General features: G+C 42.2%; 1 protein-coding gene across 3 annotated transcripts in view; it reads right to left on the minus strand.

Moving 5' to 3' along the window:
- Window positions 1–964: 964 nt before the first annotated feature.
- The window catches only part of RIPK2 (receptor interacting serine/threonine kinase 2), a 34821-nt gene continuing 10199 nt past the window's right edge, over window positions 965–25586 (minus strand). For all 3 annotated transcript variants that reach the window (XM_072151576.1, XM_072151579.1, XM_072151577.1), the window contains exons 3-11: window positions 23297–23452; window positions 16337–16485; window positions 15594–15643; window positions 13195–13356; window positions 11734–11813; window positions 10153–10242; window positions 5265–5319; window positions 3730–3807; window positions 965–1894 (exon numbers count right to left, since the gene is read on the minus strand). In XM_072151576.1, the coding sequence (XP_072007677.1) occupies window positions 1608–1894; window positions 3730–3807; window positions 5265–5319; window positions 10153–10242; window positions 11734–11813; window positions 13195–13356; window positions 15594–15643; window positions 16337–16485; window positions 23297–23452 (1107 nt within the window). In that variant the 3' untranslated portion in view covers window positions 965–1607. The remainder of the gene's footprint in view (window positions 1895–3729; window positions 3808–5264; window positions 5320–10152; window positions 10243–11733; window positions 11814–13194; window positions 13357–15593; window positions 15644–16336; window positions 16486–23296; window positions 23453–25586) is intronic.

Here is a 25586-nt window from a genome sequence, read left to right on the forward strand (position 1 = left end):
CTGGTTGCTCTCCTCTGCACCCGTTCCAGCTCTACTATATCCCTTTTATACACTGGTGCCCAAAACTGTACACAATATTCCATGTGTGGTCTGACCAGAGATTTGTATAAGGGCAAAACTATGTCTTTATCATGAGAATCTATTCCTCTCTTGATACATCAGATAATTTTATTTGCTTTAGCAGCAGCCGCCTGGCTCTGGTCACTAAAATTAAGTTTACCATCCACCAATACCCCCAAGTCCTTTTCAGCCTCAGTTTTACTAAGTAATTGACCGTTTAGAACATAATTATACTTTTTGTTTCCATGGCCCAAGTGCATAACTTTACATTTATCTACGTTAAACCTCATCAACCATTTCTCTGCCCACTCCTCAAGCTTACACAAATCCCTCTGTAATGCTAAACTATCGACCTCAGTATTTATTACTTTACACAGCTTAGTATCATCTGCAAATATTGAAACTTGACTGTGTAAACCCACTACAAGGTCATTAATAAAAATATTAAAAAGAAGTGGCCCCAATACTGACCCCTGTGGCATTCCACTAGTAACCTCAACCCAATCTGAGAATGTGCCATTAATGACGACCCTCTGTTTTCTATTACTAAGCCAATTACTTACCCAAATACACAGATTTTCTCCTATTCCCAGCAGTCTCATTTTATATACCATCCTTTTATGTGGTATAGCATTGCGGGATTTATCAGGAGGTTGCAGCCTCCTTATAGATCTGGGGCATGGGGACATAATCATACGATGGCACACTTAGTGCCAATGTATGTTAAACATGCCCCATAGAATATCCCTTAGCAGCAAAATATCCCAGGAAAGTCTTGTCTTCAAAAAATGACCACCCCTTGACACACTAGAGATGTCAATTCTAGAGAAAAGCTATGGAAGGACATATCTGTACTGCACAATTGGCTATAACTGGAAAGTAAAATAATGGAGAAGATCCTGAATCATTATAAAATATTTTATTAAAGCTAAAAACTTTTGTTTTAAATACGAATATTGCCACATTCAGCTTAAAATATTAAGTAAAAAAGAAAAAAACAAGTAAAAAGACTTACGATATAACAATATTCAGTATTTCATGTTCTTTGGAAAGTTCCAAGTGCAATTGCTGTAGGGTCCCACTAACTCAAACTAGTCAGAACGTTCCGTTGAAATTATACATTAAGCAAATTAACCAAATACTCAATTTCAGCGCTTTTATTCAAAAATGTTTCACTGAATGTATTCCCTGCCCTCCGGCTGTGGCCATGAGATGCTGTGTCCGCTCTGTGATCTGTCAGTTATGTATCAGGAATACTTTATGTCTACCCTAACCTATACATGGAAGTCTGAAAACTCAACGCCTACAGACGTGACTTTACCGGTTCATTACTGTTACCCATGAGTCTATGCCGTGTTCCAATATATTCCACCAAAAACCATTCTAAACTTATGTTAACTGTTTGGTGGCTGCAATGTCATCCTTTGCCTCCATGAATCACACAAGGAATGGACCCCGGCCATTGGAGGGACTCCCCTCTAATATTTAGTAGGTGACGACAGATGTTTTACATATTTGGTACATATAAATAAACAAATCCAACTTTCTTATGGAAATGGCTGAAGGCCGTTTTGCCTGTTGTCCTTTAGTTTTTGCACAATAATCCTGGCAAAATGTTCTCCTATTAACTCGCAGGTGTCAATAAGTTTCCTGACTCTTTCACTCCTCGTACACTGGGACCTTATCAGTTCATAATCTTCCTGTAAAATCATCAGGTTTGATATGAGAGCGTCCAGGCACTGGTTCAGACAGGCGTCCGTCATCTGTTTTACAATCTGGTCCCGCTTCCTCTGGACCCACATTAGTGTTGTAGAGGAGGACTCTTGTTCAGGATCTAGAAGGAACAAGGGAAATAGGCTAGGAACTAAGAGTGGAATGTACCATAACCCGCATTTCAATGCAGGGTATTTTGGCCTACACCGGCAGCAGAAAGTCTTGAAAGTTGTGACCTATTTGGTTATAAATTTGGAGACTTTTTGCAGATTTGTGGCACAAATTCCAAGTAAGCATGGTTAGTCAGTAACTTCAAAACATATAGAAGGAAAAAGTTGGCACTCACCACCTCTTGTAAAACTCTTTCCTTATTAGTCCATTAAAAACTTGGCGTACATAACAGGGGAGGGTGACTGGAAAAGATGCGTTCTAGTACAGGGACGAATCGTTTCGCGCTTAACCTAGGTTAAGCGCGAAACGATTCGTCCCTGTACTAGAACGCATCTTTTCCAGTCACCCTCCCCTGTTGTGTACGCCAAGTTTTTAATGGACTAATAAAGAAAGAGTTTTACGCTTCATCTTGCCTAGTCTAAGCGCGAAACGATTCGTCCCTGTACTAGAACGCATCTTTTCCAGTCACCCTCCCCTGTTGTGTACGCCAAGTTTTTAATGGACTAATAAAGAAAGAGTTTTACAAGAGGTGGGGAGTGCCAACTTTTTCCTTCTATATGTTTTGAAGTTATCGCATATGACTTGCTGCTATAGTTTTAGCACCACACTGAAGACCACAGACAATATAGTTACTGTCTCCTAAGGGCTTATACACTTTGCCCACTCCATACCAGCTGCACGAAAGACCCTTAATAGTGCCCCCCTGTACCCTTCCTTCCTCATTTCAATGGTTAGTCAGTAAGGCTCACTGACACGTGAATACAGGTATAGGGCAAAAGGGAAAAAGCAATGAGTGTCTATGTATAATTAAAACTTCACTTTTATTAGTTAAAAAATAAAAGTTATTACTGTGTTTACAAAGAACAAAAGTTCTGTCAGCACAAATTAACCCACTGACAGAACTTAGATGATGAGATACTGTAATAGCAGGGAGTCTGAGGAGGGGGTCCACCAATGAAATGTGCTGAGGCAAGAGGCTTTCCAGCCCTGGCAATGGAAGGAAAGGCTTAATTAAGTGACTCAATGCAGAAAAGTGCAGTAAATAGTAGGTTAACTGCTACCTGATGCCTGTAGCACACCACGCTGCCACCTGCACTCCACTCACATAAGCTGGGGAGGGAACGGGTGCAAGCACGTGGCTAAGGATAAGACTCACAGCTGATCTGAGCAGACAAAAAGAAGCCATAACTTCAAGACAGAGGCCGGCCCTGCATAGCTCTGACCCTGAGGGAACTTTGGAGGTCGCATTAATGCCTGTACAATCATCATAGAGGCTTGTACAGGCAGTTTTACTCCTCTTCATGTCCCTTCACTGCTGCAGCTCAATCCCCCGATAGAAATTCAAGTTCATCACATGAACTTCTACAATAGCTGGAGCTGCGGTGTTGAGGAGTTCTGCCCATCCCCATGGCACTGTGTGCTCCTGCATACAGTGCCATCGGCAGGATCAGGCTGTCAAACTGAGAATCCCGATCTGGTACTGGAACACATCATCATCCCTCTTTCACAGCAGCTCCCAAATACATAGTTCATTTACCAAAATCAATAAATCATAATATAATTTTAGTAAATACTTGATTTCCACATTTTAAAACATTTGTGTAGCATCTGCTCTTCTGACTCTGTTTTGACATTTCCACTAGCGTTTTATAAGTCACTTCACATCTTTGTTGCTGAGGTCTTACAACTTTTAACTTTGAAATAATATCCTTTCTTTAAACAATTAAGATGATTTGTTTTTAAATATAATTTGGCATCATTTAATATAACTTGACATCCACTTACATATGTAACTGTGAGTGCATCCTATTTCTTTTGCGACTTTACATTCCTCACTTTGTTCCCAGCTGACACTTTCTATATCTACAACATGAAAACAATGGAAAATAAGTTCATAAAAAAAATATTTGTTGCAATGTATTTTTCCTATAGATAGGTCTGCTTTGTCTGGATGTCAGTGAACTGGTCCTATCTTGTACATCTCATCTCATCATTTCCTGTGTTTGCTATAATTCTTCTTTGGTAATTCCTAGTATTTATCTTGATTTCTGTATTTTGGCTTTATTGACTCTTTGCCTGTATTCTGACTATCTGCTTTGCAGATCAATTCTCTACTGCATTGTCCTATTGGTTCTGACCCATATATATAGAATTATTCTTCTATGTTTGGAGACACTACAAGCTCTTAGTCTTACTTGCCAGTTTTTAAAGAATATACCACAATTTTATAACTAGAACAATCATCATAAAATACTACTATTTCACCCATATAAAAATATAATACTGTATATACTCAAGTATAAGCCGCAATGTACTGGGGAAAACTTATTGACTGGAGTATAAGCCTAGGGTGGAAAAAGCATTGGTCACACCATCCCAGTGTTATGATATGCCCAGTGCGGCCCTCTCTCAATAAAGAAATGCTCAACAGCTTCTCCCAACTAATGAAATACCAAGCAGCCTCCCCTCAATAACAAAATGCCCAGCAGCCTCCCTCACTAATTAAATGCCCAGCTGCCTCCCTCACTAATGAAATGTCAAGCAGCCTCCCTCACTAATGAAATGCCCAGCAGCCTTCCCTTAACAACAAAGGGGCAAATTTACTTACCCGGCCCATTCGCGATCCAGCGGCGCGTTCTCTGCTCTGGATTCGGGTCCGGCCGGGATTTAATAAGGTAGTTCCTCCGCCGTCCACCAGGTGGCGCTGCTGCGCTGAAAGTCATCTCATCGCGCCGGAATGCACCACCTCGGACCAGGTGAAGGTAAGCGCTCCCCAAGCGACACTTTTTCGGTTTTTAAATGCGGCGGTTTTTCCGAATACGTCGGGTTTTCGTTCGGCCACGCCCCCCGATTTCCGCCGCGCGCATGCCGGCGCCGATGCGCCACAATCCGATCGCGTGCGCCACAATCCCGGGGCAATTCAGGTACAATTGGCGCAAATCGGAAATATTCGGGTAACACGTCGGGAAAACGCGAATCGGGCCCTTAGTAAATGACCCCCAAAATGTCTTGTAGCCTCTGCTCATTAACAAATGCCCAGCAGCCTCCCTCACTAATTAAATGCCCAGCAGCCTGCCCTCAATAATGAAATGCCCAGCAGACTGCCCCAGTAATGACATGGCCCAAGTAGTAGCCCCCCATTTTTTGTGCTGAAAAACTTGGCTCATACATGGTACTTATCCCGGATATAACTAGTGCACAGTAAGGTAAAATCAGTGGCCTGAGAGGAAAATGTAGCTGCCCAGTCATATAAAAACATGGTGATCAAGATGTAAATTACAGATCATTTCATAAAAAGTATTTATCTATCACATACATACCATGTGGAGAATATGGTGGTAGGGAGACAATGCTAGGATAACCTGGGCAGGACGCCTAACACAAACAAAAGATTGAAGCAAAAATGTGTTATTAATGAAATACCAAAGTTCTATAGTTACAGTACATTACATTAAAATCTTCAAAAATTACAAAAAATTCTCTGTTTTGTGTATACTGAAATCCTTAATTTTCCAATCTGCAGGGTAATTCTTCATGGGACAAACTGACATTTTTACTCCTGCACATCATTTTCCATTAACGTTTATTCAAATTGTTATGGGTGGCAAAAAAAAATTGCACATTTTGGGTATCATTTCTGTCACCACCCTCAAATATTTTTATATTTTGATACATTAGACATTTTGGGATCTGGAAAAACCTAAAGAGGCGGGGATTCAAATTTTTTTTCATTTCCTTTTGCAATTTGTTTAGGCCTTATATGGTGTTTGACCCTTTTGGGGGTCTGATCTCTCACATAATATACTGCAATTCAGCTATATTACACTATATTGCCAATATAGCATTTGACTGTGACTAATCTGTATTAAACTGTGACCTTAGGAGACCCTGTTGCAGGAAGAAACCTCCATGCTTCCACTTCACAGGATTTTACACTGTGCAAGAGCACTTACCCCTCCCAATATCTGCCGAAACTTCCTCTACTGCAGTGAGATTACGACAGGCAGAGGGAGGGGGGAAGTTCTGAGGGAGCAGAAAGGGAGGTGGAGATGGTGAAACATCCTGTGAAGCTGCAGCATGGAGGGGTTCTCATTTTAATTTTAATGGCTGATATTGGAAGGAAGGAGGCCATGGATAACAAATATAATACTATTGTCAATCTATGGGTAAGTGCCCCTGGACTACCATGGTTATTTTGATGGTATATTTCCTTTAAAGCAGCTGATCAGTGGTAGTTCCGGCGGACCTGATTGGGGAAGTGACACATGCAGGATATCAGGCGTACGATCTTCATGAATCGCGGCAGAGTTCATCCTCGTCGGACAGACCGGATCGGGGATCGCACAGGGACGGGTAAGTAAATGTGCCCCATTGTCTCTGATGGTGTCCTTTTCGTTCCATCCACAGTGACGTACAGACATGTATGAAAAGTTGTTGCCTCTTCTTCACATTTTTTGTTTATACGTTGCCCAATCGTGACTATTATTAGATCTCTTAGTGTGATGCAACTCGGCATGACTGTTGTTGTGTAATTCTGAGTCACGACTTTCATGACAAATTTTAAAAAGTAAAACTTTTTTTTTGTGTTTCTGTGTCTATAGAGAATTCTTTGCAGGAAGTGATACAAAGTAGAAGTAACTCTGCTCTCTCCCTCTATGGAGATTACACAGTGAATATTCTAAATGGAACTGATCCAAAAGAATTCACGTTTTTTGGTTTTATGTGTTTCTTTTGGTTTATTTGTTTCTTTTGGTTTATGTGTGTTTCTTTTTTTTTTTTCCAAATATGTAATAACTCTCTTCACCTTTAATAAAAGTCACTGTTAGGATGCTTATAACCATTTTGTATCAGCCTGTTGAGTCTAAACTTATATAAGCTCTGTCTGTGCTGAAAGTTTGTTTAGTAGCAATCTCTCCCAACTCACTAATATACACAATTGGCAGCAGACAGTGGAATCTTAGATTTCCCTATCTTTTTTGCCCCTAAATATGAGAAATATAGGGGATGAAATATCCATTCTAGCATTCCTTATTTCACATTTTCCTCAGAGATCAATAAAACTTTATTGTATTATTTGAGTTACTAGGGGCTGTAAATTGAGCATCACTTTAGATGCCCACATAATTTTGGTATCATATTAAAAGTAAGAATTTCATCTTTAAAATCGCATCAAGCTTATTGTTCCGTGAGCTACAGAAGTTTAATATGATAGCATTATCATGGATCTAGGTACTACCGTGTTTCCCTGAAAATAAGACAATGGGCACATTTACTTACAGGGTCCCCGGAGTTCACTGTCTTCTGATAAGTTATCAGATGTATACAAACATCTGCAATCTATTCTTCACTGTTCCGCGCGTATATTATCTCCCGACAAGTTAGCAGATGTGAAGAACAGTGAAGAATAGAATAAAAACAGTGACCACAGGATCATTTAAGTGAAAAACACAGTGAAGAATAGATTGCAGATGTTCGGCACATCTGCTTACTTGTTGGGAGATTTGATGTCCCGGGATCCGCTGCTCTTCTTTCACTGAAGTCTCCCCGATCTCCGTTCGGCACCCCTATGTCTCCGTTCTGCTGCTCCCCGATGTCTCCGTTCTGCTGCTCCCCTATGTCTCCGTTCTGCTGCTCCCCGATGTCTCCGTTCTGCCGCCCCATGTCTCCGTTCTGCTGCTCCCCTATGTCTCCGTTCTGCTGCTCCCCCATGTCTCCGTTCTGCTGCTCCCCTATGTCTCCGTTCTGCTGCTCCCCGATGTCTCCGTTCTGCTGCTCCCCGATGTCTCCGTTCTGCTGCTCCCCTATGTCTCCGTTCTGCCGCCCCATGTCTCCGTTTTGCTGCTCCCCTATGTCTCCGTTCTGCTGCTCCCCTATGTCTCCGTTCTGCCGCCCCATGTCTCCGTTCTGCTGCTCCCCTATGCCTCCGTTCTGCTGCTCCCCGATGTCTCCGTTCTGCTGCTCCCCTATGTCTCCGTTCTGCTGCTCCCCGATGTCTCCGTTCTGCCGCCCCATGTCTCCGTTCTGCTGCTCCCCGATGTCTCCGTTCTGCTGCTCCCCGATGTCTCCGTTCTGCCGCCCCATGTCTCCGTTCTGCTGCTCCCCGATGTCTCCGTTCTGCTGCTCCCCTATGTCTCCGTTCTGCTGCTCCCCTATGTCTCCGTTCTGCTGCTCCCCTATGTCTCCGTTCTGCTGCTCCCCGATGTCTCCGTTCTGCCGCCCCATGTCTCCGTTCTGCTGCTCCCCGATGTCTCCGTTCTGCTGCTCCCCGATGTCTCCGTTCTGCCGCCCCATGTCTCCGTTCTGCTGCTCCCCGATGTCTCCGTTCTGCTGCTCCCCTATGTCTCCGTTCTGCTGCTCCCCGATGTCTCCGTTCTGCCGCCCCATGTCTCCGTTCTGCTGCTCCCCGATGTCTCCGTTCTGCTGCTCCCCGATGTCTCCGTTCTGCTGCTCCCCGATGTCTCCGTTCTGCTGCTCCCCGATGTCTCTGTGCTGCTCACCGTGTTCTTCAATGTGTTCTTCACACATATATATTGTTCTTCACATACTATTTTGTTTGCACCGTTCCGCGCGTATCTTCCGACAAGTAAGCAGATGTGCCGAACATCTGTAATCTATTCTTCACTGTGTTTTTCACAGTGTTTTCACTTAAATGATCCTGTGTTCACTGTGTTCACTGTTTTTATTCTATTCTTCATTGTTCTTCACTGTGTTTTTTTAATTAAATGCTCGATCTCGAGCAGGAGAAATACTCGTCCGAGCAACGAGCCGTTTCGAGTACCTTAATACTCGAACGAGCATCAAGCTCGGACGAGTATACTCGCTCATCTCTACTTGGGATACAATTTAAAAATTAAAAGAAACCTTCCATTTGATTTGATGCATTATGAAGCAAACATACCTTGAGAATGCTGTAGCTACACTGATGCAGGATCATATCTTGGTTAATCCCTGTGCTGAGTGGTTTTGCTGATAAAACAGATATAACATTATGATAATTAAGCTCTGTCACTTCTATGGCTCCTTCAGCGCTTCTCCTAGCTCGAGTTTTTCTCTGCAGGAGAGTATGATACAATCTCTGTTCTCCCTGCCAGACAAAATAATCAGTTGCTGCACCATGCCCCAGCTGCTGTGTATCAGTGATCCATCTCAGGTTGATTAGTCATGCTTCACTAACCTCCATTTGTAATTACAAGCTCAGTGTCTAATGTATTGATTGAGGCAGCCATGCTGACCCAGCTTTCCCAAGGTCCTGAATGTTATAATAGTTTTTTCAGCAAAACCACTCAGCTCAGGTATTAAAGAAGATATGATCCTGCATCAGTGTAGCTACAGCATTGTCAAGGTATGTTTGTTTCATAATGCATGAAATCAAATGGTAGGTTTCCTTTAAATACGGCGCTCAGTAGGAATCAGTCATTCCGTCTGGCGACACGCCCCCTAATTTGTTTCACATGGCCGCCTCAAAAAGGGTTGCATGCGCCACAATCCCTGTGCACACACTTCTTAAATACCTGCCCAAGGACAATCATTCCCTACTTTTGGGTTCTGGCAGTTTAGTGGTGTTAAATGTGGTGGCAGATTCCCTTTAATGACAGACATTGGGGCAGATTTATCAAGCTGCCTAAGAGTAAGAATGTGCTTAGTTGCCAATGGCAACCAATTACAGCTGCCCTTTAAAATATTCATGAGCACTGGTAAAATGAAAGCTGAGCCGTAATTGGTTGACATGGGCAGCTAAGCACATTCTTACTCTTAGGCGGCTTGATAAATCTGCGCCATTATGCGTTACTGATCAGTTTTCGCACGTTGAGAGTGATTTGTTACAAAGTAATGTCCATGTCTTCTGAAATGTTTAAGTTTTAAAAGTATAGTACATCTGTGAGAATCAGCACTATAGTGCTATGGGTCAGGCTGCAAACCTTCTCCAGCAAAGTAATAAAAGGGGCTGTGATATAATAGATAATTAATACGGTGTAATTTTTGGGAGTCCAACTGCTGAGAATCAGATAAACGGGGAACCGAAGAGTCCATTGAAGTGCCCCATACAGAATATAATGCAGGGGCACATACTCAACTTCATTTCATTTTTTTCATTTTTTGGGGGGCTTACAGGATGGGTTTCTTACACAGCGTGTTCCCACTTGATGTCAAAAAGAATTTTACCGTCACCGATTATATAATTTTGATTACATTATTGCTATCACTTACTGGGATAGTGCTCGGAGCAGGCACCAGTGGAGATATAGATTCCTGCATGGGCTGGCTTGGCGTTGAGATACAGGTGATATTGTTTCTTGCCTGGAAAAACAAGATAAATTAAACTTAGCGGCAAGTTTTTATAACTTGTAGGACATTTTATGTTAACTGATTATTTTGTAGCTATTGTTGATAGCATAAAATGATGAAGTAGTTTCTCAAATACCAGAATTTTAAGTATGAGACAAAAAGGGTTCAAGATGACCAGCAACTACAACTGTCCCTACTAAAGCAGGCCTTGCTTTTTTAACAACCCTGCTGATGCATAGGGTGGGTAGTTGTTGTTGCGAATAGCGCCCTCTCCATGTTACGAGCTGCCTAGGGAGACTGATGTTCACACTATGAGGTGGGAAAACTTTGTAATTGCACTGCTTTGGAGTGCAAACGTTAACATATCCATTGTCTATAACCAATGATATGCTGTGCTCTTATTGTAAGGCAAGCTGGGAGCTGATTGGAGAGTGCTGCCACCTCACAAGGGGAGTATAAAAAGCCCTGGTGGGTGGGAGCATAGGGTCTTGGCCCTGCAGAAGTCTAAGCAGAAGCAGAGGAGAGTGCAGCACTTGCCTGTGCTGCAGGAGCCAGTGTCACACTACCAGTAAGTAGAGGTGTCTCTGGCCAGCTGTCTGACACCTATAGCCAGTCAGGAGACTAAGCCACAGAGCAGAGGTCCACTGTCTAGACTCGGCTCCATCTTACCCAGCCCAGCCTGAAGTTACTACCAGGCTTTGAGCAACCCTTCCTGCGGACCAGATATCTCCTACCAGCTTTCCAGCCTGCTGCACCTGCTGTTGATGTTAGGCCGTTTCCTGCAATTTAAGTTACAATAAAGAACTGCGAGCTGATTTGCACAACGTGCCTCCGTGTGATCCCTGGATCAGGCTGCTTCACCACCACAGGCTCCCCATCCTTGATCATGCCCGAGGGAAAAAACTCTTTCATCAGCCTCTCCCTTCATATTTCTTGCACGCACCACCTGCTGGAGACAGGTCGCAGGCCCATTCTCCGATCCCAATACCAAGCACTGTGACCATAGTGTGCCCAAGAACACATTAGCCAGCCACTCCGGTATTCTGGGCTCCGGCTTTCTACAGCCACAGAAGAAAGGCCTGGCCACGGGGGGGGGGTACTTTGATTATGTCAAATTTTATCATTAGATCATTGGCCTCAGTAGTGAAGGGCTATCATTGTAAGCAGCATTACTGAGGACTGTGCATACAGGAGGGGATTTAATGCTGCATACGGAGGATTGATAATTTCCCTAATTTTTGCTGACAATCTTTTTAGAATTCTGGGTTACCTCTTTAATTTCACATAAACTATACATGGGTGAAGCAATGATCCACAATATCCAAAGCTGGAGTATACTTGTTACTAGAAGCTAGAAGGAGCTTGGCGCCAGATCTTAGCATCTGAAGGTCTAGTAAATAGGTACTAAATACTGTATATAGGGAACAGCATAAATATATACACTGACAGATGAGATATATGTCACGGCAGAACATCCTTACAACGCAGAAAGTGGTATCTTACCTTTTTTATTTCCAATATCCCTTCCAGCATTGAGATATCATCATATTTTCTAATCACCGGCTCTAGTTCTAATAGACATTCTGAAATGCAGGGCAACAAAAGTTTAAAAAAAATAGTAGTCAGAAAACACAAACACCTAAAAGTGGCCCATAGTGACTGCTCATACAGAAGACAGAGGCGTCTTATCAGTAGTGGATTATAATATAGGTGACTTGGGCGGCAGTCAGGGGCCCAAGTTTTGTAAGGGGCCCTTGGCCACCCTAACCACTCAGCAAATTTTGTACTGAGTAGAGCCTTCACAGGAGCCATTGCTGGCTTTTTAAAGGTTCTGAAAGGTCTGCATTAATAGAATGTCAGAAAGGACCCTTCATCAATCTCCAAGAATATGCATTCATCACATGGCAGTATTAATCCTCCCCTGCATCTAAAACAGTAACTAAATATATCATTCAAACAGCAGATCTGTTTTAATAAGGTCCACTTGTATATTAAAACAGTGGCCTTTGGTCATATTTCACAGACTCACCACCGTGTACTCACAGACTCACCACATCATAGTCACCTAAAATATTTTAAGTCACTCACTCACAGGGCCATATATAGTTATGATGCTGCCATAGGCAGTTACAGCTCTTACATCCCCTATTGGTGGCTTCAGGATAATGGGGCACATTTACTAAGGGCCTGAATCGGGTTTTTCCGCCAGGTCTTCCGAATTTTTCCTTTTTGGGTCGAATTGCCCCGGATTGTGTCGCATTGGTGCTGGCTTGCATGCAGCAAAAAAAGGGGTGGGGGGTGGGGAGGGGTCCGTTGGGAAACCCGACGGATTCTGAAAAATTGTGCTATTTAAAAAAAAAAGTGTCGCTTGACCCACACTTACATGCACCAGGAAGAGGATGGTGAACTCCGGTGGACTTCGGCGGACCTCGGCACAGCAGCGACACCTGGTGGATATCGGGCGCATGACCTTAGTGAATCGCCGGGAGACCCAAATCCTCGTTGGAGAACAAACCGCTGGATCGCGATTGGACTGGGTAAGTAAATGTGCCCCATTGCCTCTGCCCATAACCCCCAGAATTTTACTATAACAGAGAGAATCGCTGAACCTTACCTGTCCAATCATTTTCTTTTTCGTGCTTTCTAAAAGATTAACATTAGATGATAAAAAGGCCCAAACTTCCCCTTTTCTACTACCCCTGTAAAAGTGAGTAACATGCTATCCATTGATTATCAAGTATGGGGACAGCTGCATGCTGCTATTATTGGGCTGGTAAAGCCCAGAAACTGTGGGCTCTCTCACCCCCGTAATGCCAGGCTACTGCTGCTTTATTGTATCTGGCTGCTCATAGAAAAAAATTCAAATTCTTACAAATACAGTCAAAGTGGAAACACTGTGACTGTTGAAACTGATGTAAAAGTTATCTTCTTCCAATAGGACAGTCATTTAGTCATTTTACTCACTTAGAAAAGCAGGTCTGTCATTGGGATCACTGGCCCATCCGCTTTGCATTATGGACACAAATAAGTCCCTATGGGGGATATCGGAGGGCAGACTTTCCTCACTGGTGTCTGGTCTGTTGCCTTTTGCCACACTGAACATGATTTGCATTGGATTTGTGGCACCTGTGGAAATGGTCACATAAAATGCATTAATAACATCATGACATATCATTTATATTTCATGTAAATATTCCTAATGTAGGACACACAGAACACTGAAATAGTAATTATTTGATTTGGTTTCCCACCATACACATTTATCCCCTACTGACTTATGCGATAAGCAGGGCTGGATTAAGGGTGGTGGGGGCCCCTGGGCGCAAACTGGTGGGGGCCCTTCCAAATATGTTTTTGGAGGTATATAGCCTGCCAGCCCCCTGTAGTATGCAACCTGCCAGCCCCCTGTAGTATGCAGCCTGCCAGCCCCCTGTAGTATGCAGCCTGCCAGCCCCCTGTAGTATGCAGCCTGCCAGTCCCTGTAGTATGCAGCCTGCCAGCCCCCTGTAGTATGCAGCCTGTCAGCCCCCTGTAGTATACAGCCACCAGCCACCTGTAAACTTTAGCCGCCAGTCCTCTGTAGAAAATGGCGACTTTGGCGATCTCCCCCAGCGAAGGCAGCTGTGTCTCACTGACCCTAGACCCCTATGTGTTGCGGGTGGCCATGGGCCGCTGCGCATTGCACACAGAGACAGTCAGCGACAGTCCCTTAAAAAGTGAAAGTGGTGGGGGCCCTGGGGCTCGAGCCCCATGAGCCCCTCCTTTAATCTGGCCCTGGCGATAAGCATGTGTTTGCTGTGGGGCTGAGCGCTAGGACTCCCAGAAATCATGATAATGGGAACCTGTATATGTTCTTGGGTCATTATGATAATGTAAGTGTTGGTGGATATTCTTGACCGGGCTGTGAGTGAGGACCCTCCTAGGAATCCTATACAATTCCCATAGAAGTGAATGGATTGCTGAGCATGTGCCACAGAGCTTTATTCATGTGCATTACTTGGGGGAATGCGAGGGTTGCACACAGTCCTCCTGAACACAGTCCCCATATTTTGATTACAATAATTATTTCAGATTCCACTAAGTCAGGTTTGTTAGCGTGTATATATATCTACCTTAATAATGGTGATGACCAAAAGATTGTGCCCATTACTAAGCCCGGGGCTTATGTAAGCCGGTTAAGAGGGCAACACGAACCCCCTAACCATGACCCCAGTACCCCACCATCCATAGATGGAAAAACACTGGGGTGGCTGCAGGCTGGTATTATTGGGCTGTGGAAGTCCAAACACTGTGGGATCTCCCACCCCAGCAATGTCAGGCTGCTGTTACTTTATTGTATCTGGCCTAATATCTATAAATGAAGGACAATTTTGTACATATCCTCCAAACAAAGGATTTTAAGTTTTTCCTGTAATTCTAAAACATCTTCCTTCTATACTTCAACCTTACTTGGAATTCTATACATAAAACACTACATACATAAGTACATTAAACCAAAAGATTAGCACCAAATATTGAAAAGACATTTGTCCATATATTCTTTTGTACGAACCCACTCCATCTCTAACTAAGCAAAACCTTAAAGAACACATGAGTGATATCCGGTCCACATAAACTAGATTACGCCATTTAAAATTAAAAACTTCTTTTAATAATCAATATCATTTAAAAACATCAATGTAACAGTATGACTGCAGTATATTGTCCTCGGGATTCAACTATTGCATCCACGCAACACAAATCAGCAATTTAAGCACTATAAAACCAGGCATCTTAATGTATATAAATTGATGGAAAAATCTTATAAAGTGCCTGTGCAAAGGAAGTTATTAGTGATCCAACCTAACATGGAGTTGTAAAGTTATGGTAAAGTGCTAAGTGCTTATTCTAACAAGATGATGGCAGGATCGGCTTACCCATGCTGTGTGTGTCCCCGCCACACACAGCATGGGTAAGCCGATCCTGCCATCATCTTGTTAGAATAAGCACTTAGCACTTTACCATAACTTTACAACTCCATGTTAGGTTGGATCACTAATAACTTCCTTTGCACAGGCACTTTATAAGATTTTTCCATCAATTTATATACATTAAGATGCCTGGTTTTATAGTGCTTAAATTGCTGATTTGTGTTGCGTGGATGCAATAGTTGAATCCCGAGGACAATATACTGCAGTCATACTGTTACATTGATGTTTTTAAATGATATTGATTATTAAAAGAAGTTTTTAATTTTAAATGGCGTAATCTAGTTTATGTGGACCGGATATCACTCATGTGTTCTTTAAGGTTTTGCATACATAAGTACATACAGGCAGCTGTGCATTAGTATTACATACTACATAAAATGATCCACTCCTTACCTTCATATGGCTGTTTTCTTGAGAGAACTTCCCACATAATAATAGCATAACTAGAATAGAAAACAGGACAGATGTACAGAGGTTGTAACGTATAACCGACTGCACTGATCAGTCATTCTCTAAAACATGTTCTCTTTCCTGCATCTGGCAATCACATAAGATGTCTCATAGTTATTTCAGTATTTCAGTTATTTCCATATATCAATATTGTACATGAGTGGTAACACTATTTCTGGTCATAATGTAGTTATAAAACTTTTTATAGCAGCTGTCATCTTGACAGGTTCTGTCTATAAGTTGCAGTCCACTAGGTAGAGACCTAGCTGCTGTGACTCTCTACCCCTCTCCAATCTCTGTAGTATTTCTATGTAATCTGTCCCCTCATTGAGCTTCTGTGCCAGGTATTGGATTTCCACCATTAAGACATTAACAGTTGTCTAAGTTAAAGCCTATATTGTGAAAGTTATATCCCCAGTTATAAGGCTTAGCTATTGTTTTGGGTTCAGGTTGGTGTTCTCTCTGTGAGAAGCAGTTTACACCTGTCAATAAAGATGCTATGGTAGAATTATTTTCTGTCTTTATTTTTATATTCATTTCCTTATGTTTATGTCCTTCTATAGGATCTGTTCCTCTTTACTGTCCAGTATGAATAGTAATTGTATGAATCAAATATATAGCAATGTATATGTGTCCCACCCCCTAATGAAAGTATATAGACTCTTCCTCTATGATTCAGTTCATACCTGTACATATCATGCTTTACACTTCCTCTGCTGTTTTTTTCTGGATCATACAACTCCGGGGGCATATAAATAATTGTTCCTCCTGGTGGATTGTGGTCACTTAATGATTGGGATAACATTCGCCATTTGGAAAGACCAAAGTCAGCAATCTAAAATAAGAGAAAGAAAGAGCTTGGTTTGTGATATGTAAAAATCCTTTATTAATTTGACTATTATCTTAAAAATATCTTTAAAATAGAGCCACTATTTCCACTCCAATGTATCTAATAGGCCTTATTACAATATTCAAGCATTCAAGTATTCTGTACCTCCGGTATGGTGCTGGAAACCCATTTGTGTGCCTCCATGATAACAGCTTTCCATCAGCGTTCTCCACCTGTTCCACCCATGTTTGAACATTTGAAAAAGTATTTTTTTATACCACCAATTAACATGATTTTTTGTTTAGCTATCATTAATGAAAATGAAGCCATGCCCCTTTCCGGCAGGTTACACCTCTTGCTTAGCTCCTCCTTTCAGGTCAAAGTGAAAACTGTGTATAAAACACAGAACACATGTTTTGTGTGGGTTAATATAAGTAGCAGGTTCCCTCGAATATGTGCCAAATCCCATGTTGTGTAACCAACATGGGTTTTGGCACATATTCGAGGGAACCTGCCACTAAAATTAACCCACGCAAAATAAATACTTCTTAAAAAAAACTATGATTACAAAGCTTACCCCTAAATGTCTCCTCTCCATGGCAGAAATGTTAAAAAAAATCAGTTTGTAAACTTATATGCAACTCAATTGAGGTGATTCCAATGATATTAATGGTTTCCTGCATATTTAAGGAGTATTCCGGGAATATGAACGTCTGATACAAAAACCCATAATGCTATAAATAAATGAATATAACAAAACTTAATGGGGGTCATTTACTAAGGGCCCGATTCGCGTTTTCCCGACGTGTTACCCGAATATTTCCGATTTGTGCCGATTTCCCCTGAATTGCCCCGGGATTTTGGCGCACGCGATCGGATTGTGGCGCATTGGCGCCGGCATGCAAGCGACGGAAATCGGGGGGCGTGACCGAACAAAAACCCGACGGATTCGGAAAAACCACCGCATTTTTTAAAAAAATGTGTTGCGAAAATTGCACTTACCTTCACTCAGCCCGGCTCGGTGTGTTCCAGTGCATTCCGATGCTCTTCAGCCCAGCAGCGCCACCTGGTGGACGGCGGAGGAACTGCCTTAATAAATCTCGGCCGGACCCGAATCCAGTGCAGAGAACGCGCCGCTGGATTGCGAATGGGCCGGGTAAGTAAATCTGCCCCAATGTCTTTAGTCACAAAATGGAGCTTAAATAGTTTGATTTTATGGTTTACAAAATTTTATGGCCTCTCTAAAGTTATCACCAAGATGGCCGCCACTGTAAACTACAAGTCCCATGATCCTTTAGTTCTAAGTAACTCCTCCTCCCTCTTATGCTCTGCTCCCAGTGATGATCTAACAGGTTTTCTTGCTCTGTTACCATAGTAATGATGTGTAACTGCCATCACAACAACACTGGCCATACTGGATGCACTGCAACCAACCGACTACAGCCAAACCTAGTGGTGATCACATGACCTGCCCAGGCAGATGCAAGACATGTGATGTGGACATGTGACCAGCGGCCATCTTCTGTCCTGTGTATGCTCTGCAACGGACCGCGCGGAGGAAATTAACGGACTGATTAAAGGGCCAGTAGCATTTTAATTCTTCATTACAGTCTATGTCATCAGCATATTTCTGCTAAGGGGAGCAAAATTTTAATTAACAACTAATTACATATTAGCTTATATTTTAAGGAAACCATTTGTATATGAATTATGCTGATTGTTCCTGATTGACAGGTCTCACTGCTAGGACACGCTGCTCTGTAGCTAGTACCTTGGGACCATCTGCCAATATTCTACAATCATATACAGATCTGTTTACTTATTATTAGAGGTAGGGAAAGCTGTGTCAAATGTTTTAGATGGTGCCCTGCTGGAACGAGAGAGAGAGAGAGAGAGAGAGAGAGGATTACATTACAGTCAATAGGGATCAGAAGGTGAACAGAGACATCTGTTCTTACTTTCTGTTAGAGAGTGTGAGAGAAACCCCTACACAGGTGTGAACTGAGCCTAATTTGAGTGCCATACAATCCCATAAATTGGTGCAAATGCTTAGAAAAACTTTAAGCTTCACTAAAAAAAAAAAAAAATTGCAAATCACTACAAAATTCTGTCAGAAAGTCCATGATACATGCTTTGTTGTGTTCTAGGCATCCACTATTACATTATGTTCCATGTGAAACTATGAGTAATAGAGAAAATAAAATATGTAAAATCGGCACTAACTTTTTCTGAGAAAAAAAAATCTTTTTGGGATATAGGGAAGTAACATGTAGCAGCCACTCTCATTACCGGTTACACTTGTAGACCTTTAGGCTGTTCCTCAGATAGTGCAGTTTACGCTGAGATTTCTTTGTATATATAATTATATACACTCACCGGCCACTTTATTAGGTACACCATGCTAGTAACGGGTTGGACCCCCTTTTGCCTTCAGAACTGCCTCAATTCTTCGTGGCATAGCTTCAACAAGGTGCTGGAAGCATTCCTCAGAGATTTTGGTCCATATTGACATGATGGCATCACACAGTTGCCGCAGATTTGTCGGCTGCACATCCATGATGCGAATCTCCCGTTCCACCACATCCCAAAGATGCTCTATTGGATTGAGATCTGGTGACTGTGGAGGCCATTTGAGTCCAGTGACCTCATTGTCATGTTCAAGAAACCAGTCTGAGATGATTCCAGCTTTATGACATGGCGCATTATCCTGCTGAAAGTAGCCATCAGATGTTGGGTACATTGTGGTCATAAAGGGATGGACATGGTCAGCAACAATACTCAGGTAGGCTGTGGCATTGCAACGATGCTCAATTGGTACCAAGGGGCCCAAAGAGTGCCAAGAAAATATTCCCCTCACCATGACACCACCACCACCAGCCTGAACCGTTGATACAAGGCAGGATGGATCCATGCTTACATGTTGTTGACGACAAATTCTGACCCTACCATCCGAATGTCGCAGCAGAAATTGAGACTCATCAGGCCAGGCAACATTTTTCCAATTTTCTACTGTCCAATTTCGATGAGCTTGTGCAAATTGTAGCCTCAGTTTCCTGTTCTTAGCTGAAAGGAGTGGCACCCGGTGTGGTCTTCTGCTGCTGTAGCCAATCTGCCTCAAAGTTCGACGTACTGTGCATTCAGAGATGCTCTTCTGCCTACCTTGGTTGTAACGGGTGGCGATTTGAGTCACTGTTGCCTTTCTATCAGCTCGAACCAGTCTGCCCATTCTCCTCTGACCTATGGCATCAACAAGGCATTTCCGCCCACAGAACTGCCGCTCACTGGATGTTTTTTCTTTTTCGGACCATTCTCTGTAAACCCTAGAGATGGTTGTGTGTGAAAATCCCAGTAGATCAGCAGTTTCTGAAATACTCAGACCAGCCCTTCTGGCACCAACAACCATGCCACGTTCAAAGGCCACAAATCACCTTTCTTCCCCATACTGATGCTCGGTTTGAACTGCAGGAGATTGTCTTGACCATGTCTACATGCCTAAATGCACTGAGTTGCCGCCATGTGATTGGCTGATTAGAAATTAAGTGTTAACGAGCAGTTCGACAGGTGTACCTAATAAAGTGGCCGGTGAGGGGAGATTGTATGGTCCTCCTTCTACTTCTGTGGTTTTTTTGTATTTTTTACTTGCATTTGTTCTCACATTAATGTAATGTATGTGATCCCCTATAAATTATAATAATAAAAATATAAATTTATGATTACCATAAGGGTTTTGAAGGTCCTCATAAACTAATGAATTGTTAAAGGGATTGTCTGGGATCAGGACCTCTCTGGTGCTCCAGCTTCTATGTGGCACCTTGGTGACATTGGGGCTCATTTACTAAGGGTCCGAACGCTGCACTTTCATTGAGTTTCCCAAATATTTCCGATTTGCGCTGAATTGCGCCGGGATTTTGGCGCACGTGATCGGATTGTGTCGCATCGGTGCGGGCTTTCACGTGACAGAAATCGGGGGGCATGGTCGTCGGACAACCCGACTGATTCGGAAAAACTGCAGAATTTTAAAAAGAATTTGTGTCGCAAGATCAGCACTCACATGCACCGGGACGAAGAAGGTGAACTCCGGCAGACCTCGGCGCAGCAGCGACACCTATGGCCTCTAGCTGCTACTTTGTATGGGGTGCAGTTGGTCTGCATCACTTTTTAATTGGTTTTATATTTGTCCATGTGATGTTGCTTGTCTTTGTGTGTATATTTTTCATTAATAAAAATTAGATTTGGTTTTTGCTACATGACATGTGTTTTTTTGCTCATTTTTTCATGATTTTTTCATGTGTGTGGCGTTATTGTAATTTTTTGATGGGACAGGATTCCAATTTCTCCTTTTATATGCTACTATTAACCACGTGTCCCAGCTGAGTGACAAGTGACACATGTGACAGGCGGTGCCACTCTGATCAAGAGCGCTGCACACTGTGGAATATATCACATATGTTATTTTTAGACCCATCAGGCACTTTATTTAAAAACCCCTGATCCTGGAACCCCTTTAAGACAACTTTTCTCACTGTATAATTTGTATAATATAGTCACGGGTTCTCATCTGTGCCAGACATTTTAGTTCCACTCTTCTGTTATAGAAGAGCATAGCAGATGCAAAGTATGGAAGGCTCAGTCCCCATCCTTCTGCCATTCCCCACTTTTTCATTATTTCCATCATCATTCACTATTTAACCAATTACTGCATTTCAACATTCCTGAACGTCCTCATGCAGTATGGGGAGTATGAAGAACCCTCTTCATACTCACCAGGTGTTTGCTGCATATTCCAGCAAACACCTGTGCTGGAACTGATCGTGGGTGTTAACCATTTAAATTCTGCCAGCACATTTGAATGTCGGCGCCACATGGGCACTGCCATCTTCATTCTTATCGGCACAGGAATGAATAGGCCTGTCCTAAGGCAGCATAATAATAAGAATTATTTATATAGCGCCTACAAATTACGCAGCGCTGCACAAAGCCGAATTGGGCATTTGCAACAGTCTGTGGCTTACATACTGATACAAATGCACTGCAAAAATCCCTATCTACTATTGTAGTATATGGTGGGAGTGATCAGACACTCTAGGGTTCATGTACCCTAGGCTGTCTTAAAATACAGTAAAAAATTTTTTTTTCAAAAATTAGACGTTAAAATCAACCCCCCTTTCCCTACAACTGATAAAAAATAAATAAAAAAGTTAAATCATAAACACATTAGGCAGTGATACAAATGTTAGAATCGCCACTTTTTTGCTATTTTGCATCATATAACATTTTGAATAAAAAGTTATCAAAAAGTCGTAGAGTCTCCAGACTGGTGGCGATAAAAACAACATCAAAGTATGAAAAAGTTCTTAGCGTCAGAATTGGGCAGAATCAAGATTATTTTAGTTGTACAAAAGATTTTCATTTTTTAAAAATCTATTAAAACATAATCAAGAACTATATATTGTATACACTCGAGTATAAGCCGAGTTTTCCAGCCCAAAAAATGTACTGAAAAACCCTAACTCTGCTTATACTCGAGTCTATGAAAAAAAAAAACCTCTGTAAACACCTTTCCGACGCCCTCTTCATGGTGTATGCAACAGCGCCACGCAGGGAGCCGAAGACAGAGATGGAGCTGAAGATAGAAGAGGACCTGCGGGGTGTGGGAAAGGTGAGTACAGAGTTTTTGGGGTTCATTTATTCTGCATTTTCCCACAAGAAAATGCCCCAAAGTTCCTTTTAACCAACTTCACCAGCATTCCAGTGCAGTGAATGGAATAACAAATACTGTCACTAGGAAGGACAATTTGTTGCCTCGAAAAAAAAAGAAAACTAACGTGAAAGGTCAGCAGCGTTAAGGGGTTAAAGCAGAAAAAATTATGTGGAATTCCGCACTCTTTTTTCAGCTGTAAACAGAAGGACATAACGGAAGGTACTCAATGCTGAATTTCCTTTTTTTCTTTCACTTTGGAATTTGCCATTTTTAAATGAGACAAAGATTTATTATTTTTATGGTTTTTGGCCTTTCCCTCACACATGGCAGTTACTGTAAGTCTCAGCTCTACACAGGCCCAGAGTAGTGCTTCTTTTTGCGTGGAAGGTTATAGAGAGAGGGCAGAAAGCTCAAGTTTCAGAAACCTTTATTCCGCATGATATAGGGCGACCACTGTACAAAAGATGCATAATTAAAATTTGACAGAACCGGAAAATTTGAAGTTTCATTATTTTACTTTTTAAGCTTCATATTCATCCATTTTCCATTTCATTGACAAGGCAATTTTTTTAAAAAATTTTTACTTAATCAAATTGTTAGGATCAAGTGACAGAAGGGATTTTTGGCCTCCTTACGCATGAGGGTCCAGTTGTAACAGCTACATGTGACTCCAATGATAGGCTATACTGTGTGCAGCCTCGGCTGGGAAGCTGGAGCTTCTGCGCATGCGCAACGAGTGTACGCAGCTGCATGGGAACCACACTGGAGATGTAACTGTAGGCAGCATGGACTCAAGATACTGGGGCTTAGAGTAGCCTTTTCTCTCGTTCCATGGCGAGGTTACTCCACAGACCAGTAGCATCTGCTGCTAAATTGCATAATACTAAGATAAAGTTTTTAACAAATTTTACTGAATTAATTGATTATACAGATCTACTATAGAGAATAGGATTTGAGATTCAACCTACCATCAGATCTACTCTATTAGGTGGATACGTGATGGTAGGTTTCCTTATGAAGAAAAAAAAAAATTAAAACAGGCAAGAACAATCCAATTAATTGAGTATTGAATTTATTTACCTAAAAAGTGATAAAAAAGTGATAAATTGAACTTACCTTCGCATGGAATTCACTATCCAGCAATATATTTGGTGTCTTTAAATCATGGTGCAGCAGTGGAGGGGACATATTATGCAGAAAATTTACTCCTAATGCAATCTCGTAGAGTATGCGAATTCTTAAGGGCCACGAAATCTCTGGAAAGGGGTTGTCCTAAAACAACAACAATTATTCGCAATGAGGACTAAAAGACTAAACATAAACCGTCCCGACCAAGTATCCTCACATTTCCATCAACCCAACATTAAAAATGACCACAAGGCAATAATAGCAGTAGTGATCTGAGCCGCAGTTACCAAGACAAGTTGCACCTGACCAAAGCCACGGAACAGCGACTGCTGCAATAGCACTTTGTTATAATACCAATATGGGTACATACACAGAAGAATTGTGTGTCATCATATCTACAGTAAATGTAGTTCAGATCAAGATAGTATACAAGATTTTTCCTTAAAGGACATCTACCAACAGGATGAAGGATTGTAAACCAAGCATACTGACATACTGGTGTGCACCCCCTCTGGCAGGATCTACTCTTCTTGTAGCTTCATATGCCTTTGTTTTAAAGAAAAAGAGGTTTTAAAAATCATGCAGATGAGCCTTCGGGGCTCCAAGCTCAATTGACAGCTATAGAGCCTGGAGCCCCTGAGGCTCATTTGCATAATTTGTGAGACCTTTTTATTGCAAAAACAAGGTCCTAAGAAGCTAAAATTAAAGCAGAACCTACCAGAGGGGGTACTCACCAGTATGTCAGTGTAGTTGATTTACAATTCTTTATCCTGGTGGTAGATTTCCTTTAAAATGTGTTCTATAAGTTGTGTCTGTTATAGCAGCTCAGTCCTGTTTATTGGAATGTAGTAGACTCGCAATGCTAGAAATAGCACAGACAGGCCAGACCTGAAGTGGTCTGCTCTGATGACTTTGTTATTCTAGCTCTGAACTATAACATAAATCAGTTGCTCCCGAGCATTTTAGGTCTGTAGCTGTCTGTACAGTTCAGGCATCTGCTTGACTATTTCTTGGCATGCAGAGGAATGCTGCTGATGAGAGATGTAAATTATCTGTCCAGGGGTCATGTCTGGAGAGAAAATACTTCTTTATCCTATTACCCTTTGCCCCATTATGACAGCCTCTGGCCCCAGTCTCTGTTAGAGATAAGAAAGAAACCCATCCACACACCAGGCAACATGGTATTACAGTATAAGGTGTGTGAAAAATGATACATCATTGTGTAATGCATATACATATATGTGTAAAGGTAAATGTAGATGTAGAATAATGCTGCTATAAATGTCATCTATTGGTTGCCTGTGTGGAAGTTGAAAATCCACAGCATGAAAATCCTGCTTCAGATTATTTTATGTGGATATCAACCCTCATGTAATACATCCACATTCCCCAAGTACTTCATCTAGGTTTTGCTGGGGATACACATAGGATTTTACTTCTCCTATTGAGAGACATCCAGCAGATACAAAGAAGGAAAATGCCAAGCCACAGGACATGATATGCTCTTGCATGCACAGCAGAGGACCGCATTTGTATGTAGGGGTTGTTTGCACCTCAGATCACTTTTACTGCGCTTCTACACTCACCGGCCACTTTATTAGGTACACCTGTCCAACTGCTCGTTAACACTTAATTTCTAATCAGCCAATCACATGGCGGCAACTCCATGCATTTAGGCATGTAGACATGGTCAAGACAATCTCCTGCAGTTCAAACCGAGCATCAGTATGGGGAAGAAAGGTGATTTGAGCGGCTTTGAACGTGGCATGGTTGTTGGTGCCAGAAGGGCTGGTCTGAGTATTTCAGAAACTGCTGATCTACTGGGATTTTCACGCACAACCATCTCTAGGGTTTACAGAGAATGGTCCGAAAAAGAAAAAACATCCAGTGAGCTGCAGTTCTGTGGGCGGAAATGCCTTGTTGATGCCAGAGGTCAGAGGAGAATGGGCAGACTGGTTCGAGCTTGGTACCCCTTGGTACCAATTGAGCATCGTTGCAACGCCACAGCCTACCTGAGTATTGTTGCTGACCATGTCCATCCCTTTATGACCACAATGTACCCAACATCTGATGGCTACTTTCAGCAGGGTAATGCGCCATGTCATAAAGCTGGAATCATCTCAGACTGGTTTCTTGAACATGACAATGAGGTCACTGTACTCAAATGGCCTCCACAGTCACCAGATCTCAATCCAATAAAATATCTTTGGGATGTGGTGGAACGGGAGATTCGCATCATGGATGTGCAGCCGACAAATCTGCGGCAACTATGTGATGC

Source organism: Engystomops pustulosus, chromosome 5 (assembly GCF_040894005.1).
Source record: "Engystomops pustulosus chromosome 5, aEngPut4.maternal, whole genome shotgun sequence".
Classification (NCBI taxonomy): Eukaryota; Metazoa; Chordata; class Amphibia; order Anura; family Leptodactylidae; genus Engystomops; species Engystomops pustulosus.